General features: G+C 43.8%; 1 protein-coding gene across 6 annotated transcripts in view; it reads left to right on the top strand.

Annotated features, from left to right (window-relative positions):
- The first annotated feature begins 2529 nt into the window (after window positions 1–2529).
- dlg1 (MAGUK family member discs large 1) overlaps window positions 2530–21772 on the top strand; it is a 627306-nt gene continuing 608063 nt past the window's right edge. For 2 of the 6 annotated variants that reach the window (XM_084594969.1, XM_084594966.1), the window contains exons 1-3: window positions 2532–2791; window positions 5842–5973; window positions 10097–10233. In XM_084594969.1, coding sequence (XP_084451095.1) covers window positions 2770–2791; window positions 5842–5973; window positions 10097–10233 — 291 coding nt within the window. In that variant the 5' untranslated portion in view covers window positions 2532–2769. Of the gene's footprint in view, window positions 2792–2855; window positions 3143–5841; window positions 5974–10096; window positions 10234–21772 lie in introns of those variants that run through there. The other 4 variants (XM_084594971.1, XM_084594967.1, XM_084594972.1 and 1 more) reach the window with 4 other exon arrangements.

Genomic DNA, 21772 nt, shown 5'->3' with positions numbered 1-21772 from the left:
TCGACCACATTTGGTTTTTAACGTGCTGTGACATCACACAGTAAAGAATCAATCATATGCATTGGTTTGGTTTGGTATCACCAATCATATATATCTACTTATCTACAGAGCACTGGGATGTGTGCTGCGGTGCGAATTACGACAAATCTAATTAACGCAGCTGCTTTGTTAACGACGATGCGCTTGCGTCTATGGAGTTCGTCGGTCTTTTCGCTGCAATAGAACGCAAGTATTGCCACTAAAAATACCTTAGACCTTCACTTTATTTCCTCTGTACAGCTATACTATCGAGAAATCTAAACACGAATGATCGACTCTTTACAGCGGTGCCTTGCGTATTGCGCCACCAAAACGCGGCCGCCGCAGCCGGGTTTGAGCTCGAGTTTCAGGCTCAGTAGTTCAGCTAACCACTGAGCCACTGCGGCGGAGCTTAATTAAGTGATGCTTGTGTTTGTATATATCGGAGCCAACATATGTTAAGCCATAGTCGAGCACCGGTATAGGACTGATGCGCTATTTGCAGAGTTTTGCATTGATATACAGGCGGCCTTTCGCGTTTAGGAATTAAAAGAGAGGGCAGGCCGCTTTTTTCTGTAATTTTAGGTCTTCAGTAATAAATATGCTGGGAATTAAAAATCATCAACCTTCTTGATTTTCGATTTCTGAAGGCCATAGTGGAAATCGAAAGGCCTTTTTTTTTCTTTTTTTTTTCTTTGCTGAAGCCATACGGACTTTTTGTTTACGTAGGCGACCTGCCACAGCTCGCTCTCGGCTGATCTCTTTTCAGCTTGTTGGTATTCGGAGCTATTTATTACCTTATAAATGAGGCAGCCATCTGCAAACATGGGGGCAGTAACGTGCATCATTATGTGTGATATCAGTTAAAGGTAAAATGATAATTAGAGTCAGAATCGTTCTTCGAGCGATTTCGGAAGACTGGCCATCTATGGATGCACGTCAGTAATGGCGCGAAAAATAATCATTTAACCAACTCAGGTAGCACCGAAATATTAGAGAAATGTTACATTCTTGTTTCAGTCGAACGTTATTTTGATGTTGTTAATGTCCTTTTTAATGTTTTAGCGATGTTACATATAAAAATTAGTATAATGTCTCCATAAACATTTAAACAACATAAATCTGATATGTATGCAACATAAATGTAACATTTGAGAAAATGTAGAACAACATTGCACGAGCCTGTAGGCCCACTGCTCGTGGTGGTACACAGCTTACTCGCTTTCAAAGGCTCCATAATACATGCACCATTCCTACACTCACCTCTGAACAAATAGCATAGAGTCAATTAAGCTTTTATATCCCTCGCTGGCAGGTGTGCAACGAATTATAATGGCGAAGGGATAATAATAAAAACTTTTTAGCAAAATATTAGGGCTATGCTTGCATTCTACGGTGGGCATCACCTAAAAGCTTTAGTTGCAAAGAAATGTTATTGAAAAAAAAAAAATGATTACTGGAAGAAAAAGGGCAAAAGTGCTGAAACTCAGTTTGGAATATATATGCTATGCGGCTTTATAGTTATTATTCAGATATTATTTTAATGCAGACAATGTTAGATCTTTTTGTAACATCAAAATAATGTTTGCAATTCAACATAAAACATTGTATAACATTATTGTAAAATTCAAAACATTTATATGTTTTTTTTTTTTTTAATGTTCTACTTTTACAACTATGTGACAGAATGTGAGGCAACCTTCTGTCAACTTAGGTAGCAATTTTGTAACATTATTCTTATGTTCGATGCCAACTGGGAATTACGCTATCAGTGAAAAGAAGTGTCACTAAAGCCCGAAACGTGTACCATATACACAAATCATGAATAGTTTCAATAAGCTGTAATAATAACTGCCAGGCCGCCGTATAGAAGGCTTGAGAAGGCCCAAGCAATGCAGTCGTAGTGAGGAGAAGCCACCTTTATAAGCAAAAATCTGCACTTTCATTTGGATTCAGATATGTACATATATTACGCGTATGAGAAATAGCTGTACCTACTTTCTTTCCCACTCAATAAATTATATATTCAAGCTCAACGTTTTTTTCAGGCCAATATTTCTACGATCTAACTACAACTTTATTATCAGAGGGTCGGGAGCGCAACCACTCCTTAATATTTGATTTTCGTTTAAAAAAGAAAAAAAAAAAGGAAAAAAAAAAAAAAAACGTGGTTAATTCTGTGTGCCGTATTTAAATAATTTTGAATGATAGGTATGTAACTATTATCATTCGAGAAAAGCTAACGCAGTAAACGAACGATTTCTCTAGTTTCAAAAACCAAAATATAGAAGTTTTGCAAACCTGCGGAGAGACCACACCTCACCACAGCATCGCGGATTGTCAGTTCACTGCCCGCACGTTTTACCGCATTCAAATTGCCGCGTAGGATTGCCGTCCAATGAAAAGGGAATAAATTATTATTGTTTTTGTCCCATTGGCCAATGATGGCCACGTGACACCGAGGCAACTTGGGTGCCGCCATATTGGTTTGTAGCGCCGCCGCGCCGCTGCGAGTGTGTGTCTTTCGTTTGATTTCATTTCGCGGTGCGGTATCCAGCTATCTTCGGTGGTGCCTAAAAGAACCACTTGCTGCTGCTGTGTTTTTGGGCAGAAATTTGCGGTTACCCTTTTTGTGCTGCTTTGTTGTTTGCCCTGGAGTCGGCTCTGTTCCTTCGGTTGTTTGCGGAGGAATCACGAAGGTGTCTCGCTGGATACCGACGCTAGTCCGCGGCTGCTGCTTTGACAACGGCCATGCCAGTCCGTAAACAAGGTGGTAAGATCATTTCAGTTGTAGGCTTAATTTTCTATTCAATTAATCGTGCCCCCGGTGTCTGAGAGCAGGGCGCCGTCCGACTGACTTCGCCGAAGAGCTTTGCGGGTTTTCGCTTCCCTCTCCCGCCTTGAGTCCTCGATTTGTCACTCCCCAGGAAAAAAGCAAAAAAAGAAAAGGGAAACACGCTTCCGTGCCGCAGGATTTGTTGTGCTCTGCTCGGAGGAGGAGGCTGCGTGGTTTGTGCTGTGTTTTGACCTGTGTGTCTACGATGCACCTCGGCAGTGAGGCTCTCTTGTGTGCGCGATACCACTGCAGAGCCAGCGGATAACAGCCGACGTCCAGCGAACATGGGTCAGTAGCGGCGGAATGCACGGCGCACGCACGCCCGCGATTGCAGCCACCGAATCCGCGGTTCGAGCAGTGGTTGCGCGCCTCGAGGCTGCGGCTTATCGCTGGCTGACGCTGCTCCGATTCGCTCCTACTCTGTCGCATCACCTGCGCTCCTCCGGGCAGGTGGTAATGATAGCGGCAGCTAGGATGAAGATAGGTGCGCTTGAAGCGCGACTAATCGGTCGCGCACGGCCCTTGACGTACGCGGTGGGCGCGCCGCCGCCGACGCTCCGGGCTGCAGTGTTGCACCGGTTCTCAACGTTTTTCTTATTCAGGGGTGTTGAAAAGAAAACCAGTCGGCATATTATTTAATTCTCTCCTCGGTGGTGGGGTTGCTGCGAAATTTCTACGCGCTATGGGGGGATGTTAGCGAAACGCGAGCTGCCGATCGAATGACAATGACGCATGCGGATCGGAGCAGGTGTCAGGGGTTTTTCGGGCGCTGCAGTGGGCTGTACCGCGTGGTCGGAAAAGCTGTTTCAGATGACAGATTAACGCCTTAAAGATGAGAAACATAAGAAAAATAAGTTCTATTTGCCAGACTGCCGCTAGAGGTGGTAGAGAAATTCACACTACGGGGGTGGTGGCAGCTTTCGCACCCGTCATATATAAGCTCAAGGGCTACTGACGGATTGTAGTTTTGACAGTTGCAGATAATAATTGTACTGCACATACATCTCATCACGCTTGAGGCATGTAAGCTATTTGCACTTTGGTGACTATTTCGTTTAATTAGTTTATCAGTAGTCGAGGAAACACCCGATTTGCGTTCATGTTTAGATTTCATGGTGCACATTATCCTTGCGTGTTTCTTCCTTCCTTCCTTCCTTCCTTCCTTCCTTCCTTCCTTTCTTTTTTTTTTTTTTGCTTGGCGTTTGGTAAGTGACTATTAGTATCTCTTTTGTTTTGGCGGACTCTAGATTCGTCGCTTAGAAAGTGGAAACTTTTGTGTTGGAGTGGTCATTGTCATTTTTCTGTGAGAGGCTGTGGCACTAGCGTTTAGCCTTCGGAGATCGGGATGGTGTACAAATGGAAAGAAAATTTGGGCTGTAAGTGATATAGCAGCAATTTTTGCGTTCGAGACGTATGGTATGTATTGCTAGTAGCTGCATATTGGTTTCTTAAACAAATTTGCTCCGTTGATGCATGGATGCAGAATGCGGTGTTGGAAAACCGCATTGATATATATATCTTTTTCAATGAAGAAGTTCACGTGTGTTCTTGAAAATAACTTGCTTTCCCTTTGCCAACACTCCCCACCAAGTGTACATAATAAATCTGCTTGGTTTACGTGGTCTGACATCTCAAAATCTACCTTTGAATTGTAACACAGCGCATAGTTGCATTCCTCGTACAAGTCCTTGTTTCGACGAGGTTACACTTAGTACCAGAAGCATGTTAGCGGAAAAAAAAAAAAAAAGCTTTAAGAACAGTGCAAGTAACGGAGCAAGTAACAGCGTGAAGTAAGAGCTTTCTATTGTGTAATGTTTCTTTATGTTTGAAAGAGTGAAAATAAAGGCTTCATTTGCCTGCCTCACTTATCCATAGAAACCAGGAGCTTAGCATACCAGAAACTTTCTTTAGATTTATATAAAATATAAACCACATGTTCTTGGCACTTCTGCTTCATAACGGAAAGTTTTTGTTTTTTTCACAGTTTCAGAAAAGCTGCTTGTCCATACATGAAACCACGCTGTTGGTAAAACCAGTAGTGGTTTATTTAATCGTTTGTACAGTCTTTTCATACTGCAAATAAGATTTATGTATGTGCCCTGTGATCAAACTTCCAACATCATGGCATACAGATATTGTGAACTTCTAATTTTCCTAGGTGTGATTTCATTCAAACAAGCTACATAGGACAATGCTGCTACAAGTAGTTATTAGTGAAGCCGTATAAGACATGCTATATATTCCACAAAGCTAATATTTGCATTTCATAATAGGGCCCGTTAAACGCTAGCTGGCAAGTTGACTTAAAGGTTACGCATACATATTTCGATCGTTTTTTTTTAGACTCATGGGAATATCCAAATTTTTCAGCATTATTTACTTTTTGACGCATGATTTTACACCTCATATCTCAGCATCAGGTTTTTGTGGTTCTAGTGATAAAGAAAAAGAGAGAGTGGAAGTGGGAGCTAACTCTGGTTAATTAATAGAACGACTTGTATGTCAAAGCTGCGAGCTTACAAGTCGCCAGTAGTGCATGCACACCTGAAAGCAAAGAAGACAGGCATCCAATCCATTGTCACATGACATTCAGTGGAGCACCTTTGCTCTGGGCTTGGCCAACAGAGGGGTGGTAGGTGAGGTGGCCAATGGTCATGCAAAGTATTGTGGTTATCTTGTTCTTGTATAAAGGACAATTGCAAATGACATAACAGGTGGTTACATTTGAGGATCCTGCTGCATTCATTCATGCGAAGGTAACATTTCGTATATAAGTCTAAGCGTTAGCCACTTAAGTAGAATCTGGAAAAATTTAGTCAATTTCTTACCACTTCATGTAGCAATATGTTTTAGGACCTGCAGCAGAAAGTCACATTTGCAAGACATGTCAATACCAACATTGTTTACAAGTGTCCTTTGTGTTCTGACTGTACCTAATTTTTTAATGCTGAATGTATTAATACAGTACCTTTTTTGCTATTCTTCAGAGGCCCACAGGGCTCTGGAGCTTCTAGAGGAATACCACAGCAAGCTGAGCAAGCCACAGGACAAGCAGCTGCGCAATGCCATTGAACGTGTCATCCGCATCTTCAAGAGCCGGCTGTTCCAGGCTTTGTTGGGTAGGTGACCTTACCGTCTTTTTTCTCTAAGTTCCAGCTGTGTCTGATATCTGGGAAGGCATCTTGCTTGTTTGCTCACTGTGCTTATTCAAATGGATGGCAAATTTTTATGGTGCCTGTATGTGATGGTAACATTTTTGGTTTGGAATGCTTTCTGCTGGTGTTTTCACGAAACCACTGGAAATGCACTTTTGATCCAAGCCATAACTGTGGCCTGACACCCACAGAAACAGGGTACACAGAATTGAAATGCAAATAGCAGCTGATGTGACTTGGCTTTCTGAATATGTTGAACATTAGTCATAAAACTTGTCTAAAGTTGTGTACATCCACGAAAGGCAGGTGGTAATCAAATAATTTTTCGGCCGTAAACTGGATAGCTGGTTCCATCCAGTTCAGCTGTAAAAGGAAAGAAATTAAAGGTAATCTTTTTTTCAGGATACAGAAATAGTTGTCCATATATCCCAGAAAAATTGCTGTGGAAGGCATGATGATTACGAGTGTATGCATTTGGAGTGCTTCCATTCTTAGATTTGCGATGTGATATAAATAGGCCCATGACTTCTCTGTGAATCAGCTCGGAGGGAACTTGTTCAAACTAGAAGTAGGTGTTTGACAGGCAGAAACAGACACATCACTTGGAGACTCTCCTGCCAATTTGGGGTCATCATCAAGGGCAGTGGTACAGATGTGTACAGCAGGGTCTATTGCTTGTATTGAGAGATGTCATATCCGATGAGGTCGTGACTTCATTTTTTGTGGGCACTCACCAAGATATTCTTCGTAGAAAGCTTTGCTCATTGGAATGTAGGGAGATAGTGGTTTTTTGTCCTCCTTTTGATAGTTTTCCCTCTCATAGTGACTACTTTTTTCTCATTATATAAATATGGAAGTTCAGGAAAACTTTGGTGACATCACTTTTTTTTTTTTTTCTCTTTACTTGTATTCATAGCTAAAGATAAGAACTGTGTCACCTGTCATGGCTGCATGATCATGGCACATAATAGCATTTTGCATTTTCCTGTCGGCTACACTTTCTTCATATATTTTGGTTTGGTCCTGTTTCCTGGAAATTTTTGCTAAACTTGTTCAGTCAGTGTGTGAAAATTATTTGTGAGCAGCAGGCGTCAGTAAGCTGCTGATGTTACAAAGTGCTGTACGGTGGAAAGTTCTGCTGGTCAACCAGGGCAATTTTCTTTCTGATACATATTTCAGAACTGTTGTATGTAACTGCAGTTTCTGGCTAGCAGACCAAAGGTCATATTCAATTTTAATGCCTTTACATACAGTGCTTTGACTGCCCATGAAAAAGTTCGTAACGGTAAAAATTAATTTTGCTTCCTTCCCAGCTGTGTGCCTGACATACCATGTGACCGATGCCATCATTTTCACGTGCTGCTGTTTACAGTGTACTGTGTTTAGAACTTGTGAGCATAAGCGCATTTGCAGAGTGTATCTTTAATGGTTCTATCATCTGATGTGCTCTATCCACATTGCATTGACTGAGATGAGTATAATGCATCTTCATTCACACATGAAGATGCTTCACCACAGTGTACAGGGGGCATGCAATGAAGAGAATAGCAGTCACATAAAGTATGACCGGAGGCACAGCACAGATGTATGCTGCCAGGAAGACTTGTTTATGTGTGGCAGTAGCTTTATTGTTCTAATATTTAGCCATCATGCGCCGAGTAACCCTGATTGATACATTGATACGTAGCACAGAAAGTGGGTGGTTGCCTGTTTGGCCCTTTTTTCACTCTAGCTTGCTGGCTGGCATATGAAACAACGATCAGAAGAAGCATCACATCACCAACGTTTTTTCAATTGGTGATATTGCCACACCTGTAGGAATAGGACCAAAATTTGAAGCACATGTCCCTTTTCTTTTAAGATGCCTCAGTTCATTTGGGAAAATGTCTGAGCAACCATGCTTGTTTATTACACGTTTTCAATAGCTCCTAGTGGTTTTCCTAAACCTGGTTTCTAAACATCTTTTTTCATCACAATTGGAAATTTGTTGATGATTTAGCTACATTAGTAGCTTTTTGAATGGTTTTTCCTGGGACAGTCTGCTCTGTTGGTCTGTCTGACACACTCTGGTAAAGTGGTATGGTATTTGCACACAGGCAATGGAATCCCTCCATAGCATGAGTAACACCTTCATGAGGCAGTATGATAATGCTGCTTCCAGATCAGCACCAATGGCGGACGAGGACCGTTTGCTCGCCTGGTAGAAATGATGTCCTCTTCATTCATTTTTAGTATTCTAGCACTAAGGCCCCCAATCTCGAAGAGACCCTTTGTCTTAGTGAGGAAATAAAATAAATGTGGTCGCAACTGCACCACGATTGAGTTTTGATACCACAGCGGTGCAAACAGATCAGTTTCGCTGGCTACTGCATGGGAGCATTATGCTATCACCGTAACCGATCAACTTGTATGTTTAGCTGCCACTCTGTCATGTTACATACCTGCCAACCCGCCCAATTTTCCCGTGAGACTACAGATTTTTTACTGAACTTTGCGAATGTACGATCATTGCCCTATATCTTCTTATAAGTTGCCTCTGCCTGTGCAACAATGTTTTTCGCAAAACCATTCTTTCGGCAAGGCAGATTCTGTAGTTCTATTGTAATCACTAACATCCACTGTCAATGGCTGTGCAAGCACCATCATCATCAGCTAAAGAGCCGATAAAAGCCAAAGTAGCTGTGGCTTGTTTCAATTCATGTTTGCTGTTGCAGCTGCTTGTGTGCAATTTTAGGGCTAGCTAGAGCGCCTGTGTGCATTCTACAGTGCAAAGATAGAATTGTCGAGTGCTTGAAGTCATGTCACTTTCAAAGCCCAAAATAGATATTTGCAGAAGTTTTTGCGACCTTTTTGAATTTCCAGGCTTTGCGACATTGAAAAAATGTGAACATTTTGCATTTTGCACATGTCGAGGTGTGGATGCAGTGCCAGCGTGTCTGACTGCAGCAAAGTTGATTTGAAACAAACTAAAACTGGATTCCACTCCTTCGTCTATTGCACAACTCTTCAACATCTGCCTCGGGTGAAGAAGAGCCATTAGTCTGGCCCATGCTTTGAACAAAGCTATTTCGACAGATTTGTTTTAAACTAGCCAATTCTGCTATTGCAAAGTCCCTGCAAAAGGTCTCAGTGGACACTGCCTAAGTATATGTGGCATAATAAACGTGCAAATTAGGTGTTACTGATTAAGTGAGCAGCCAATTGTACATTTTGTTTTGTTATTGTTTATTTCCGCCGCGTATATCGCACGCGTGCTTGCTCTTATGCAATTTTTCATTATTTGCCTGAGTACATTGCATCATTTTCCCACTTTATTGTTTATTGTATTGCCAAAGGAGTGCTGCATTTTGCAGTTTTTATTTTATCTAGTGTGTCGTGCGCATGTTTGGTTTTCTGCAACATTTCCCCCTTCTTTCTTTTTTTTCCCCTTTGTCTCACTGCATCATCTGTCAAATTTATTGTATTGTACGTCTGTTTGTTTTTATGCTGTTTCCCCCCTACAACAATGCCCCAGTGGGGGCGCTGTAGGTATTCTGTATAAATAATTATAAATAAATATAAACATACATGAATAACGGTTTGCAAGTGGAGTGGCAAACGGGAGCCATTAACGCTGTCGCGCCATACCCACAAAGGCAGAGGCTAAGTGTCCCCCAAATTTCTTACATGTGGTGCTTTTGTTTTCCATCAGTTTCCACATTTTTTTAACCTTAAATGTCTCATAGACCTCTTTACTTGAGGTTTGATGACATGCACAAGCTTCGATGCAGTGAAATGTGAACTGTGTAGATAGTAAGCCGCAAATCTCGGTTCTGCTGCTTCAAGATGTGATAAAGTGTGGCATAGCATGGTGCTTTGTCTGGCTAGTGAGTGTTAATGCTGAATGCACTGGCTTATCAGGATTAAGTATTAGATGCGAACAACCTGCAGTTTCTATTGAGAAACAAAATGTATACATTAGTCATTTCTAGTCCTTACAAGAATTTTCATAAAGACGAGCACATCTTGATGGGAAGTTTTGCTAGATATGTAGCAGAGTGGGGACGTTGCACACTCTTGCACATGCTTTGCACTTTGTGCCTTGCAGACATCCAGGAGTTCTACGAGATCACCCTACTGGATGACACGAAGAGCGTTCAGCAAAAGACTGCAGAGACTCTGCAGATTGCCTGCAAGTGGGAAAACAGTCCTCCCATTACAGGCACACATTCCAACAGCACAGAGGTGAGGCCATCTGTACCTTTCTACCATTGTGGCCTTGATGGCTTGTGGCTTGATGTGGCCTTTTCATCATGCCACACAGGTGCAGTGATGCCCCGCTTCACTACAACACCTGTGCCGCTTGAATTGAACATCAGCACACGCTTTTCTAAGTTGCAACTGTTAGATTAATACAAAGAGACTACTGGACCTTATTGATTTGTAAGGATGGGACCGTCTGCTGGAAGGCTCCATACTTGTTTAGAACATGCATGGTTCTTTACTGTGTCGAGCAACAAACCATTTCGCCCCACGGGCAGAACCTTTCGACGACTGAAGGGTGATAGGGGTCATGGCTGATTAGCTGCTGACTGAAGGCATGGGGTGTGCATGGCAGATTGAACAACAAAACACTCTACTCTAAATCAGATTGCAACCAAAAGCTGTCACACACAGTGTTTATTACTAGCAGAGTTATTATCAAATGTCAAAGGTAGAACAAGAGGAAGAAGATGGCTACACAGTATGAAAGAGCACTGAACAAGCCTCTGTTTGCAAGCCGAGCCAACGTTTCGACAAGAGGACTTGTCTTCGTCTGCTTGCTCTATGGCTCGCCTTGAGTGGTGTGGGTGTGTGTCTTCTCCCACTCTAGATGAATACAAGCCTCTTGCTGAAACTTTGGCTTGGCTTGCAGACTGAGGCTTCCCCTCAACTCTTGCTGGGTGCTTTTTCACATCAAATGTCAAGGCACTCATGCATACAAGACCCGGAAATCACAAAGTTCAATAGGGTAGACACAAGGCAAGGTATGGTGAAACGAACACGTGGCACTTGTGAAAATGACTGAAATATGGTGCATAGACATATGCTATGTTATGTGACGAAATGAAGCAGTACCATGGGGGTGCAAGACGGGATATCGAGATTTATGTACCGTATTTACTCGCATAATGATCGCACTCGCGTAATGATCGCACCCCTGAATTTTTAGGTCAAAATTCCATTTTTTAAATTCCCCGCGTAATGATCGCACCCCGAACATGGAGCCGCCTAGTGGTTGATCTGCAGTCATCCCGCAGCGAATGCATTCCGACGAGTTCCCAACCTAGTCTAGTAACGTTGGAGTTCCCATGATTCCATGCTTTGCGGCGTTCGCCATTTTGCAATTCAGCAGCGTCGTAGCGTGCTTTGTGTTTTTGTGCGAGTTTACGCCATTTCACCATGGGGCGGTATGCCAGTTACACCGCCGCGTTCAAGCTCAAGGCTGTCGACTATGCACTGGAGCATGGCAACCGCGCTGCTGGTAGGCATTTCGGCGTGGACGAAATGAGGATACGCTATTGGAAGAAGCAGCGCGAGAAGCTGATGGCTACGAACAAGACACGGCGGGCTTTCCGTGGACCCAAAACGGGCAAGTTCCCTCGTGCTGAGGAGGCGGTCCTAGAATATGTGAGGGACCTGCGCAAGGATGGTTGTGCAGTGTCATTAGAAATGATACAGACGCAGGCGCGCACAACTGCCAGGAAGCTGGGAATCGCCGCAAAGGATTTCCGCGCTAGCTCCGGTTGGACGACTCGCTTTATGCGACGGAATGGACTTTCCCTGAGGCGGCGGACGTCGTTGTGCCAGCGGCTCCCAGCCGCGTATGAAAGCAAAGTGATAGACTTCCATCACTTCGTCACTAGGCTTCGCGAAAAATGCGGTTACCTCATGTCGCAAATTGGAAACGCCGATCGAACTCCACTGACGTTCGACATGCCCTGGAATACAACTGTGAACGAGAACGGTGCTCGGAGCGTCCTCGTGAAGACGTCTGGCGCAGAAAAACAGTGATGCACAGTCATGCTTGCTGTGACGGCCGACGGGCGGAAGCTGCCACCATACGTGATCATCAAACGGAAGACTATTCCGAAGGGAAACTTTCCCCGTGGCATCCATATACGTGCACAGATGAAAGGGATGACTGCAGACCTGATGGTCGACTGGATCAAGACTGTTTGGGGAAGAAGACCAGGAGCATTTCTGCTTCCCTCGCTTCTGGTTTTGGACAGCTTTAGGGGTCACCTTGTGGACAGCATGCGTGCCAAGCTGAGAGAGCTGCGCACGGACATTGCAGTCATTCCTGGCGGCCTGACTTCGCTGCTGCAGCCTCTCGACGTGTCTTTGAGCAAACCGTTCAAGGACAACGTTCGACGACTTTATGCTGAGTGGATGGCGATGGGCCAGCATGATTTGACGCCGAGCGGAAAGATTAGAAGGCCATCCGTGGAGATGCTGTGCTCGTGGATCACAGAAGCGTGGAGCAGTATCCCCGACGAGGTAGTGGCTAAGAGTTTTAAGAAGACAGGCATATCTAACGCTTTGGATGGAATGGAAGATGACTTCCTGTGGGATTGTGAAGATGCTCCCAGCGACGACACTGCCGTTTCCGCTGAGTCGTGCAGCAGTGAAAGCGAGGATGGCGAGGATTCAGACTTTGATTAGAGTACTGACGAAAAAAAATATATGGGCATTGTGCACTCCATGTGATGCTTAATGTGCGTGTTTATTGCGAAGGTAAGCCTTACTCAGCTTTTATTTTTGGTTGTAATCGAGATATATGTTCTAAGACGTCTGACCTGCAACTTGTTTGCGTTTTCGGTGCTCAAAAATTTTTTGTAGAAAATTTACCCCGCGTAATGATCGCACCCCGAAATTTGCGTCAGTATTTAAAAAAAAAAAGTGCGATCATTATGCGAGTAAATACGGTACCCAGAAAGTTTGAGAGCGAGAGGAAGAAGTAACTTTTTCTGTGGAGCTCTGGTTGCAAGGAGCGCTGCTTGCTGCAGGACCGATATGGTGGCATAGTTGCGAATCATAATTTTAGTTTTTTTTATTTGACACGTTGGTTACATTGTCCACATCACTTTTGGTGTCCAACAGTACAATCTCACTGGTCATGGTCTGTATCACAAAACACTTCAGTTCTTGCATAGGTGCTGCTCCTACATAGAAGCACTGTATCCGTCTAAGGCCAAAAATTCTTGCACTTTCTGTGTTTAGTTGGCAATTTTTTTGTGGTGATGTGTGGGCGTTAGTGCAATATGCATAATTTGAGTGGCTCCCTCGTTGCACTTGGCTTCTTGTCGAGGAGCACCAGGTGTTCTTGTTAATGCAACTGCCTTCTTTCGTCGCTTCTTGCAGCTGTTTCTCCTCTTTTCTTAGCCATTGCGTTTTTTAATCATCTTTTCCCACTTCTTGTTTAGTCAGTCTGCAGCTCGGATTGAATGGTTCATGTGGATCGTGTAGCTCGGTTCTGACCATAGTTTTTGCTCGGCTTCTTTTAGTTGTTGCTGCCTTGTCCGCGCGTATTCTGGTGTAAGTTCAAAAATGCCGGCGCAGGCATGAAACAAGAGACACATTATCACCCTCAGTCCATGCGTCTTTCCCTCCTTCATCCTGATCCCACCACCTTTGCCCTCCCTCACCCTCACAAATTTTTCTGTGCCAATCCTCCCTCAATCTTGCCTCACAAGTGCGGCCGTCATAAGGGGTCGCCCTTGTGAGAGTGCCTATGTCTTCTTCTGACTGCTGCCATTGTTTAAGCTATTGCCTTTGCTGCAAATTGGATTAAAGGAAAAAAGGATGTGGCAAGTCTGGCAGTATGTCTGGCACGGTTTACATGTTTTGTGGGCTTTGTTGCAGATTAAAAAAAAGCGGGGTAGGGACAAAGTTAGGATATGGTATATATGCTCTCTCCATATGATCTGACGGCTGCAAATTGCCTGCAACCACTATACAGCGTTGAAGAAATTGGTATTGTTTTTACTTGCTATTTGATCACTATGTTGCTTAGGTTAACTCTTGAACTTTGGAAACCGGGAAAAAAGAATGTTTGGGTGTTGTATTGTTCCTGATGGGAGTCCTAAGCCACCGACCTGTAACGGAACCAACACAGTGCACCACAGATTGGAGCTGAAGCAGTAATCCGCCGCAGGTGCACGAATGCTTAGGGTTGTTATTGCACATGATATGGTGCTTCCACTGCTTTCCTCGGTATTTGATTCACTCCTCAGCACCACTGAAGTCGTGTGCTTCTGTTAATCTTTCTGCTGTTTTCCGCATAGAATGGCAGCCTTCTCAAGCAATGCCTAGGACAGTCAAGACCTGACACCAGGGTTCAGTATTGGTCACAGGGTTAAACGACTGGTAGTTTATTTATTTACTTTTTTTAACGAAGGCCCTAGGGCATATGTTTGGCTTAGTGATGGCGCAGCGAGACTCTGGGCTTATTCTTTATTGACCTTATCTAAGTAACTTTTACATGGTTCTCTTAGGAAAGAACTGCCATATTTTGTGAAGGCTTGAAGGTGGCTCGATCACGGGACTTTCTGCAGTAGTGTTTTTGGCATAGTTATCTTTTCCTGTCCCACACTTGCAGCTGGATTTGCATCTTTTTTTGTCCGTGGTTTCCATTTTGGTTGACCCCTGAGTTTGAAGAATGCAGTTTAAAGAAAGCAGTCCATTCTGTACACTTCCTGAACCATAGCAATCAGTGGCTAAGCAGTGCATGCATTTTTTGCTTGCGCTGGTCCACGCATTAGATGTAATAGAGCTTCCAAGCACACGAGTGCTTCCTTTGTTTTCGGCTGTTCAAGTAGTACCTGTATCTGGCCAAGTTGTTTGAACTCTGAGCAGTTTACATCACTGTGAAAATATTCATCCTGGATGTTTTTTTATTTTTTTTTCAATCCTTGCAGGTTTCTCTCTAAAATCCGCCGGAAGTTTGGCAGTCTGATTTGTGCTAGTGGGTTCTGTGGCATGGCAGACATTATATCCTGGCTTGTAGGTTGTTATCAGACCAGTAATTGATGATTATTACCTTGGTATTATTTAATTTTTTGATTGGAGGCACTATGTTGCCATATTTACTTTATTTTAAGCACCCCCCTTTGTTTCACTTGCACAATGCTGGATTGAGGAGGGTGCATGGATTCTAAAAATGTCTTGAATCGCTAAAAATGTTTTAAGTGAGCAAATGCGCTAGCAGGCTTGTCTGCGTGCTCTTCCTTGCAAAAAGCTTGGGGGGGGGGGGGGGGGGGGGTGCTTAGAATCGTGAAAATCAAGTATGTGATGAAATCAAAGCCATTCAACGTCATCGGCATTGTGGTTCGAGATATAGGGAGCTCAATCAAACTTGGGTTTCACTGCAGGGCCGTATTTCTCGTGTGGTGACAAACTGTGGAAAGTCGGGGCATCTCCAGTGCAGGTGCTTCGCTAGCTCCCTGTGCACATGAGGCGAACGAGTTGCACCAGGTAGTTTTTTTCCAATACAGAAGCACTTCTGCCAAAGCAGGATGAATGTATGAAGCAGTGTCATATCATAAGCTGCCGCAACAGCATACGAAACATTAAAAAGCGAGACCTATGTGAGAAACTATACAGGTTCTTCTCTCAGCTTCTCTGCAAGGCTTGTTTTCCAACCATAGGCTTTTTTTTCTGAGACGTCTTGCTCTGTGGAAACTCGAAGATGTTTCCAATTGACCAAGATTGCTTGGAGAGGAGTTGAGAGGGCACAGTGGTTTAATACCATGCCGAGAAAATGAAGGGGATGGAGAATTCTCCTTCGCCATGCTCCTCAAGTGTGACTTGTTTAGCCAATTTGCTACACTCTTCCCCTGCTCTATTATTTCATCGAAACACACGGAATTGACCGGAATTGAGCGTGGGATGGCTGCTTCTTACAAGGGTGAATGTTCCCTAAGGGAACACCTGCCTTTTCATTTCTTCAGGGACCAAGAAAGTGTTGAGGAAGGAGGTCTCTTGGTTGGAAAACAAGCCTTGCTAAGAAGATGACAACAGATTTCTGAAAATTGGTCAATTATTTAATCTTGTCACATGCATGATACGACAGCATGCCTGGCTCGATACCATTTACATGGAACACCCCATTTATGCCACAGGTTTCATGAGTGCTAAGCTAATACATTCGAACCCCACAATAACGAAAGTGTCCGGGAACAAAATGTTTTTTGTTGTCGCGAAAATGGGCAAATAAGTACACCCACTACTTAAGAGAACCAAAATTTAATGAAAATAGTCTTTTTTTTTCTGCTTTCTCTTGTGCATGAGTTTCATGACTCAGGCCTCACAGGCTGGTAAGCTTTTAATGGCTTCGTTGTAATTATAAATGCGAAAGAAATTCTTTATGACATCGAAAGCATCAAGCACGTCGCGCGAGCTTGCTTGTTTTTCTTGTGCTTGGCTTTCGCCATCTTTGTTGTCACTCGCATCTCCTTTGCACACACGGTCGATAATAGCGTCGTCACTAAACTCCTCGTGGACAATTAAGTCGGCGTCTACACGCAGAAAGTCGTCCAATCCAACAGTGTCAGGCACCATTGTGTCCACACTGCGAAGTGCGTCCCATGCTTCTGCTAATGGCTGCAGGTCGTCGCCACTTGCTGAAACACTCGCTTCCGGCTTTTCAAAGGCTGCCAAGGCATGCTGACCGGCAGCGAAACCAGTGTGCCTGAAGCAGTTGTGGATAAGGGTGTCCAAAGTAACGGTCCAGGCCGTGGCACAAGCATTTCAAGCGACATTAAAAGATCGATCACCGTAGGCCACTTCGTTTCAATGTTCAACAACATCTGTCAGATGAGCTTACTGAGTATGCTGAGTCAAGGCTCATATGACCTTTTGTCCAGAGGTTGGATAACAGGCACGCAGTTTTGGGGAAACAATCAAGCGGACATTCACCAGGACAACGTCTTCATTGTGGTGGACGCTGCAATTGTCCACAAAAAGGCAGACGGCGAGGTTGCATTCTGTAGCAGCGGAGCGGGCAGTGTTTGTGACTGGTGGTAGTGTCACATGCCAACGTTGTTGTTGACAGATAGTCTGGCAATGCTCAGTTTTCAGTAGGAAAAAAATCAATAGCTATAATCATCATTTCACCGACCGAATGTAAACTGCAATGGCCGCGGCAATGCTTGTTGGATCAGTGTGCTGCTGCAATTCCAGTACTGCATTCCCAATTGGCTTTCGTGCATGTGAAGAAACATTTCATTTGCTCTGCATACTTATTCTTCGTCAGCAAAGTTCGCTTTATTAGTGTCTTAATATAATAATCCAAACCGTATATATGTTGCATATGCTGCAGCCGAAAACGATGTCCAATGAGTGTACCACCTTATTGCACAGTGCTTGACAATAGTATAACTTTTTCGTATCTTAAACATACTAAATATGATATAATATAATAACATAGCGGACTTACCTCGAGGAGCACGTCCTGCACGATGTTGAAACTCACGTGGCTAGCGCATTTCATGATTAAAAATGACCCATAGTCGTCAGTTGCCTGCTCTACAGCGTTGACGGGAGTAGTTTTTCCTTTTTAATAGGCTTGCTTCGTGAAAATTCATGACAATCTGGCTGATCTTTAGTGCACAATGCAGGCGATACATTGCAACATGCCAGTGCGAGCGTGAAAACATGCGCAAGAAAGCGCGTGGCGCACATCGGGAAAGTAGGAAGCGGAGCAGTCAGTGTTCTTTTCTGTCGCAGATGTTGCTGTACATAAGGGGCTGCAGCGTTGCTCAGCGATGCTTTGGGCAGCTGTAAAATCTGCAATTGAGCATACAGAACTGACCGATTCCAGAACGTATGCAGGAGATGTGTTAGAAGTAATATAGTTACATTTCATGCCTTGAGGAAGCATTCGAAAATTCGAAAGATGTAGGATGGAGGAGCGTTCCTTGGGCATTGGACTGACTAGCACCTTTGCTCTTCGCACTGCTGTAGCCAGAACTTTGACCAAAGAGAGAGGCAATACTCTGAGTGCGGAGTTGTGATGCGAGGGAAACGCCAGCATGTTCAGGCAGTAAATTGCCATGGCAGCTCAGCAGAGGAAAATGCAGCGGTGCGGTTGACTAGGTGAAGTAAAAAGCAAGACTGACATCTGGTGCCGCCTTCTTTGCTTTAATGTTGCCAAGAATGCAGCAATATGCTTGTGTCTGCATGGCTATGTCTTCAGGAAAGGCAGGAATGTGTTTCCTGCAGTAGAGAACCTGCGCATGCTTTTTTTGTGGCCGAGTCTCCTTGCCTGAAGTAGGGGTATAGTGCCACCATTTGCGGATGCCGCGCGTTTGTTTTAGTATCAAGTGGTTTTGCATGCATATCTCGGCATTGGATATCTACAACTGGAATGCTTATTTATAAATTTCAAAAACTATGTTTACCTACAATATTGAAAACCATTGGTTTTTAATTATAATATTGTGTCCTAAAGCCAAAAATTACCAAGTGAAATGGGGAATATTAAATACCTACAACCACAGACATTATGCATGCCATGTTGTAGAAACTACCTGTACGGACTGCACTGTCGCAACTCTCGCAGCTTCGTAAACAAAAATACTGTTATGTCACACAAATCGCTTCAGTCATCTGAGCATTGAAATCCATTTGTAAGCATGCATCACACAACTACATGCTGTGTGCTGAACTGCAAAAGTAAAGCAAAAAAGGGGTTTTCACATGATGTACCTAACATGTCTACGTGTAGTAAATCATATTCACAAGGCACTGAAGCAAAAGCAGAAAGTAGTAGTACAGTTAAATAAAGGGAAGCTAAAATGCTTTTTGGACAGAGGAAGATACAACACAATCTCAGCAACGTGGCCAAGCGCTATGGTGTAAAGGTAATCTTTTCCGCTCCAAATAAGCTCAAGAAAGTGTGTGGCTTAGTAGGCAGAATGATGGCTAATCGGAACGGACAAAACAAAAATAAGAAAAGATCTAAAGTATGCCTTGCTTCAGGGTTCATTCCCTGCAAAACGGGGGTGGTATACGAGCTGCCAGTTTCCTGTGGAAAGACCTACATTGGTCAGACAGGACGTTGTGTAAATGTACGGCTAAAGGAACACGAAAAATCGCTATCAGTGTCAAAGTCCTCGCATTTGGTTGACCATTGCAAGGGATGTCAAGATTGTAAGCCGTACTGTAAGCCGGAGTGTAAGCCGTCGTGCAAGAAAAAATGTGAGCCCCTTTACGAGAAGGCAGAAATATTGTCAACTCATAAGGAACGACTTCAGCGTGAAATCACGGAGGCTTTTTACATATCAAGACAAGGGAGTACATGCATAAGCGCACCGTCGATTGCTCTAACACAAAAAGAACTCTCATATCTAGACCACACATGGAACTAATATCTCCCGTCGCTTCCTTCATCTTTTTAGGTAAGTCTTGTTTGCTTTCGTGACTATGAGGCTTTTGTGCTTTTGTTTTTACATCTTATCTTAGTCAGTAAGCATCCCCACCAGCTGTATCATGCCCTACACTTTTCCTGTACTTGATGCTATCACCATTTTTGTGTTTTAGTTTCGCGAGATGGGTATTTATTCCTTGTTTTTCAATAAAAAGTTTAGTTGTGAAAAAGTGCTTGTGTTGTGTTTCCACTCTTGGTCCTCGTTTTTCACGCTACCTTCAAAATGTGTAGAGAAGGGTGCGAAATTTGGCCCACACTGACAAAAGATAAGACGTGCAATGCAGTTTTACATTTTAAAAGATGTTTAATGAAATCTGTTGTAGTACAATGCAGTACAGAATCATAGTACAGCGCCACTTAGCAGTTGACGGCCAGACATTAAGCTCGGAAACTCTAAAGCTGGTTTTGCCGGAACCATCAAATTGAATACTGGCAAGATTTATGAGCTATATTTTAAGACAGCATTCAGGGGTGCCATCTTAACTCAAACACAGATTCTCAGCCTGCAGCACATAACAGAGACAGCTGTAATGGCAATGAATATGTATAAAAAGAAGAGGCTTGCACTGTAGACTAATTGCCTCACACACAGGTAAGCAGCCTTTTTGGCTGCATCCGTTAGTGAAATGGCCCAAGGGGTGTATGCATTGAGTTGCGAACATGCATAGTCACCATAGTACGTCAATCATCAGTGCAAATCTATAATTGTAGTCGATGCAATACTCATAGTGAAAACAAAGGTGCATTATCCTGCTTACTTGGCAACTCTACTCGAAAAACACAGAGCATAGAAAGTCCCTCCTTTCGGCAGTAGAGCTCACTCGATACTGTCTCTCTCTGACTAGGTGTCGAGGCGGTAGTTCACCCGAGTAAACTGAGTGTGGCGTTAAGCTCCTTCGAAGTTTTGAGTGATCGCGATGGGAGAGGACCCGCGTAACCTGTGTACATGCTCCCTTCCACCCTTCGACATCAGTCGGCCATTGTTTATTTCCAGCCGTCCTCCGTTGGAATAAATTCCTGCGTTGTCTTCTTTTTGCTTTCTTACACATCAGCCACATCGTTCTTGTTGCTGCTTATGTCCAGTGATGTATTTTTGCTTGTTGGGTTCCTATCATAAAGTGGTTCATCTTGTCTGCTGCCGCCATGCCTTCGTTGACCTACTGGGTCCAGTGGACCTCGGTGAAGTGTAGTGCTTTTTATCCTTTGCGGGGAACCTTTTTTCCCTTTGCAGTTGTCTTCTTTTCAGGCAGCACCATGCTGCTTAGTAGATGCTTTGGCAGTGGTCTTTGTAGCTTGTTGACACTTTTCTTCAGTTTTTCCTTGTTTAATGTGGTTTTGTTTGCCGTATTTTATTCTTTTATTGCTTCTTTGGTCATTACATAGCTCGGAGCATGTGGGATGCACAGCTCATGCAGCTCGGTGCCAACCAGATGCTATCGTGGGGGCCTTCATGGGTGTCCAGTGTAACATTACCGACATAGTTCGGAGATATTATGGCACTTTTCTCTGCCATGCTTTCTACCAGCAGTGGAAGTAGGGCTGGCATAACATAGTTGATCAGCATGCTGTTTTTATCCCCTGACTTGTCAAGCTCCTCAAGATGTGCACAGTGTTCTTGTGGCACACCATCGTAGTGTGAGTCATGTCAGTAAAGGTTTGACCGACAAGCAGTGGGAAAGCTTGCACATTGTTGGGGACCATGTGGACCTGAATGCTGGCTGTAACCTGGTCCACCGTCAGTGTTGCTTTAAAGCTGGCCAGAGGTGTCACTTTCTCCAATTGAAAGCAGCTGATCATGAAGAGACTGCTCAGCAATTTTGCCTCGCTTTCTCCCATTGTTATGCATTGGCTTTCCATGTGAATGCATGCTTTAATTGCCTTCCCGTTCAGGTTGGCACTCATGAAATACTTTGATTTGGCACCATGCTGCTCACTGTACTGCTGCGCTCTTGCTCTAGGATTGCTATTTGTGGAGCCTTTCTTCGAATAGCAGTGTTTGGCTCGTGGCCTTAACTTCCACAATTTGTGCACCACGGACTACGTTGAAGTTTTTGGCATTCTGCCGTGAAATTTTTTTATGAGGAGCAGTTAAAACAAAATGGCTCGCCTTTATCGCTGTATCTCTGCCACGATGCCCTTGTCATTTTGTTGTTGTCAACAGTGAGAGGTGGGCGTTGAGCAGCTGCCAGTAGATAGCCGTTACCTTCTTGGACGCTGTGTGGATGCCGGGTAGCCAGTAGCTGATACAGCGTCTTGGGCCTGGTTTTTTTGATCGCAGAGCCGTTTCATACACTGGAGCAACTCGTCTGGGTT

Source organism: Amblyomma maculatum, chromosome 2 (genome assembly GCF_055883805.1).
Source record: "Amblyomma maculatum isolate TAMU_Amacu chromosome 2, ASM5588380v1, whole genome shotgun sequence".
In the NCBI taxonomy this organism is placed as follows: domain Eukaryota; kingdom Metazoa; phylum Arthropoda; class Arachnida; order Ixodida; family Ixodidae; genus Amblyomma; species Amblyomma maculatum.
This window is presented reverse-complemented; position numbering and strand designations above follow the sequence as displayed.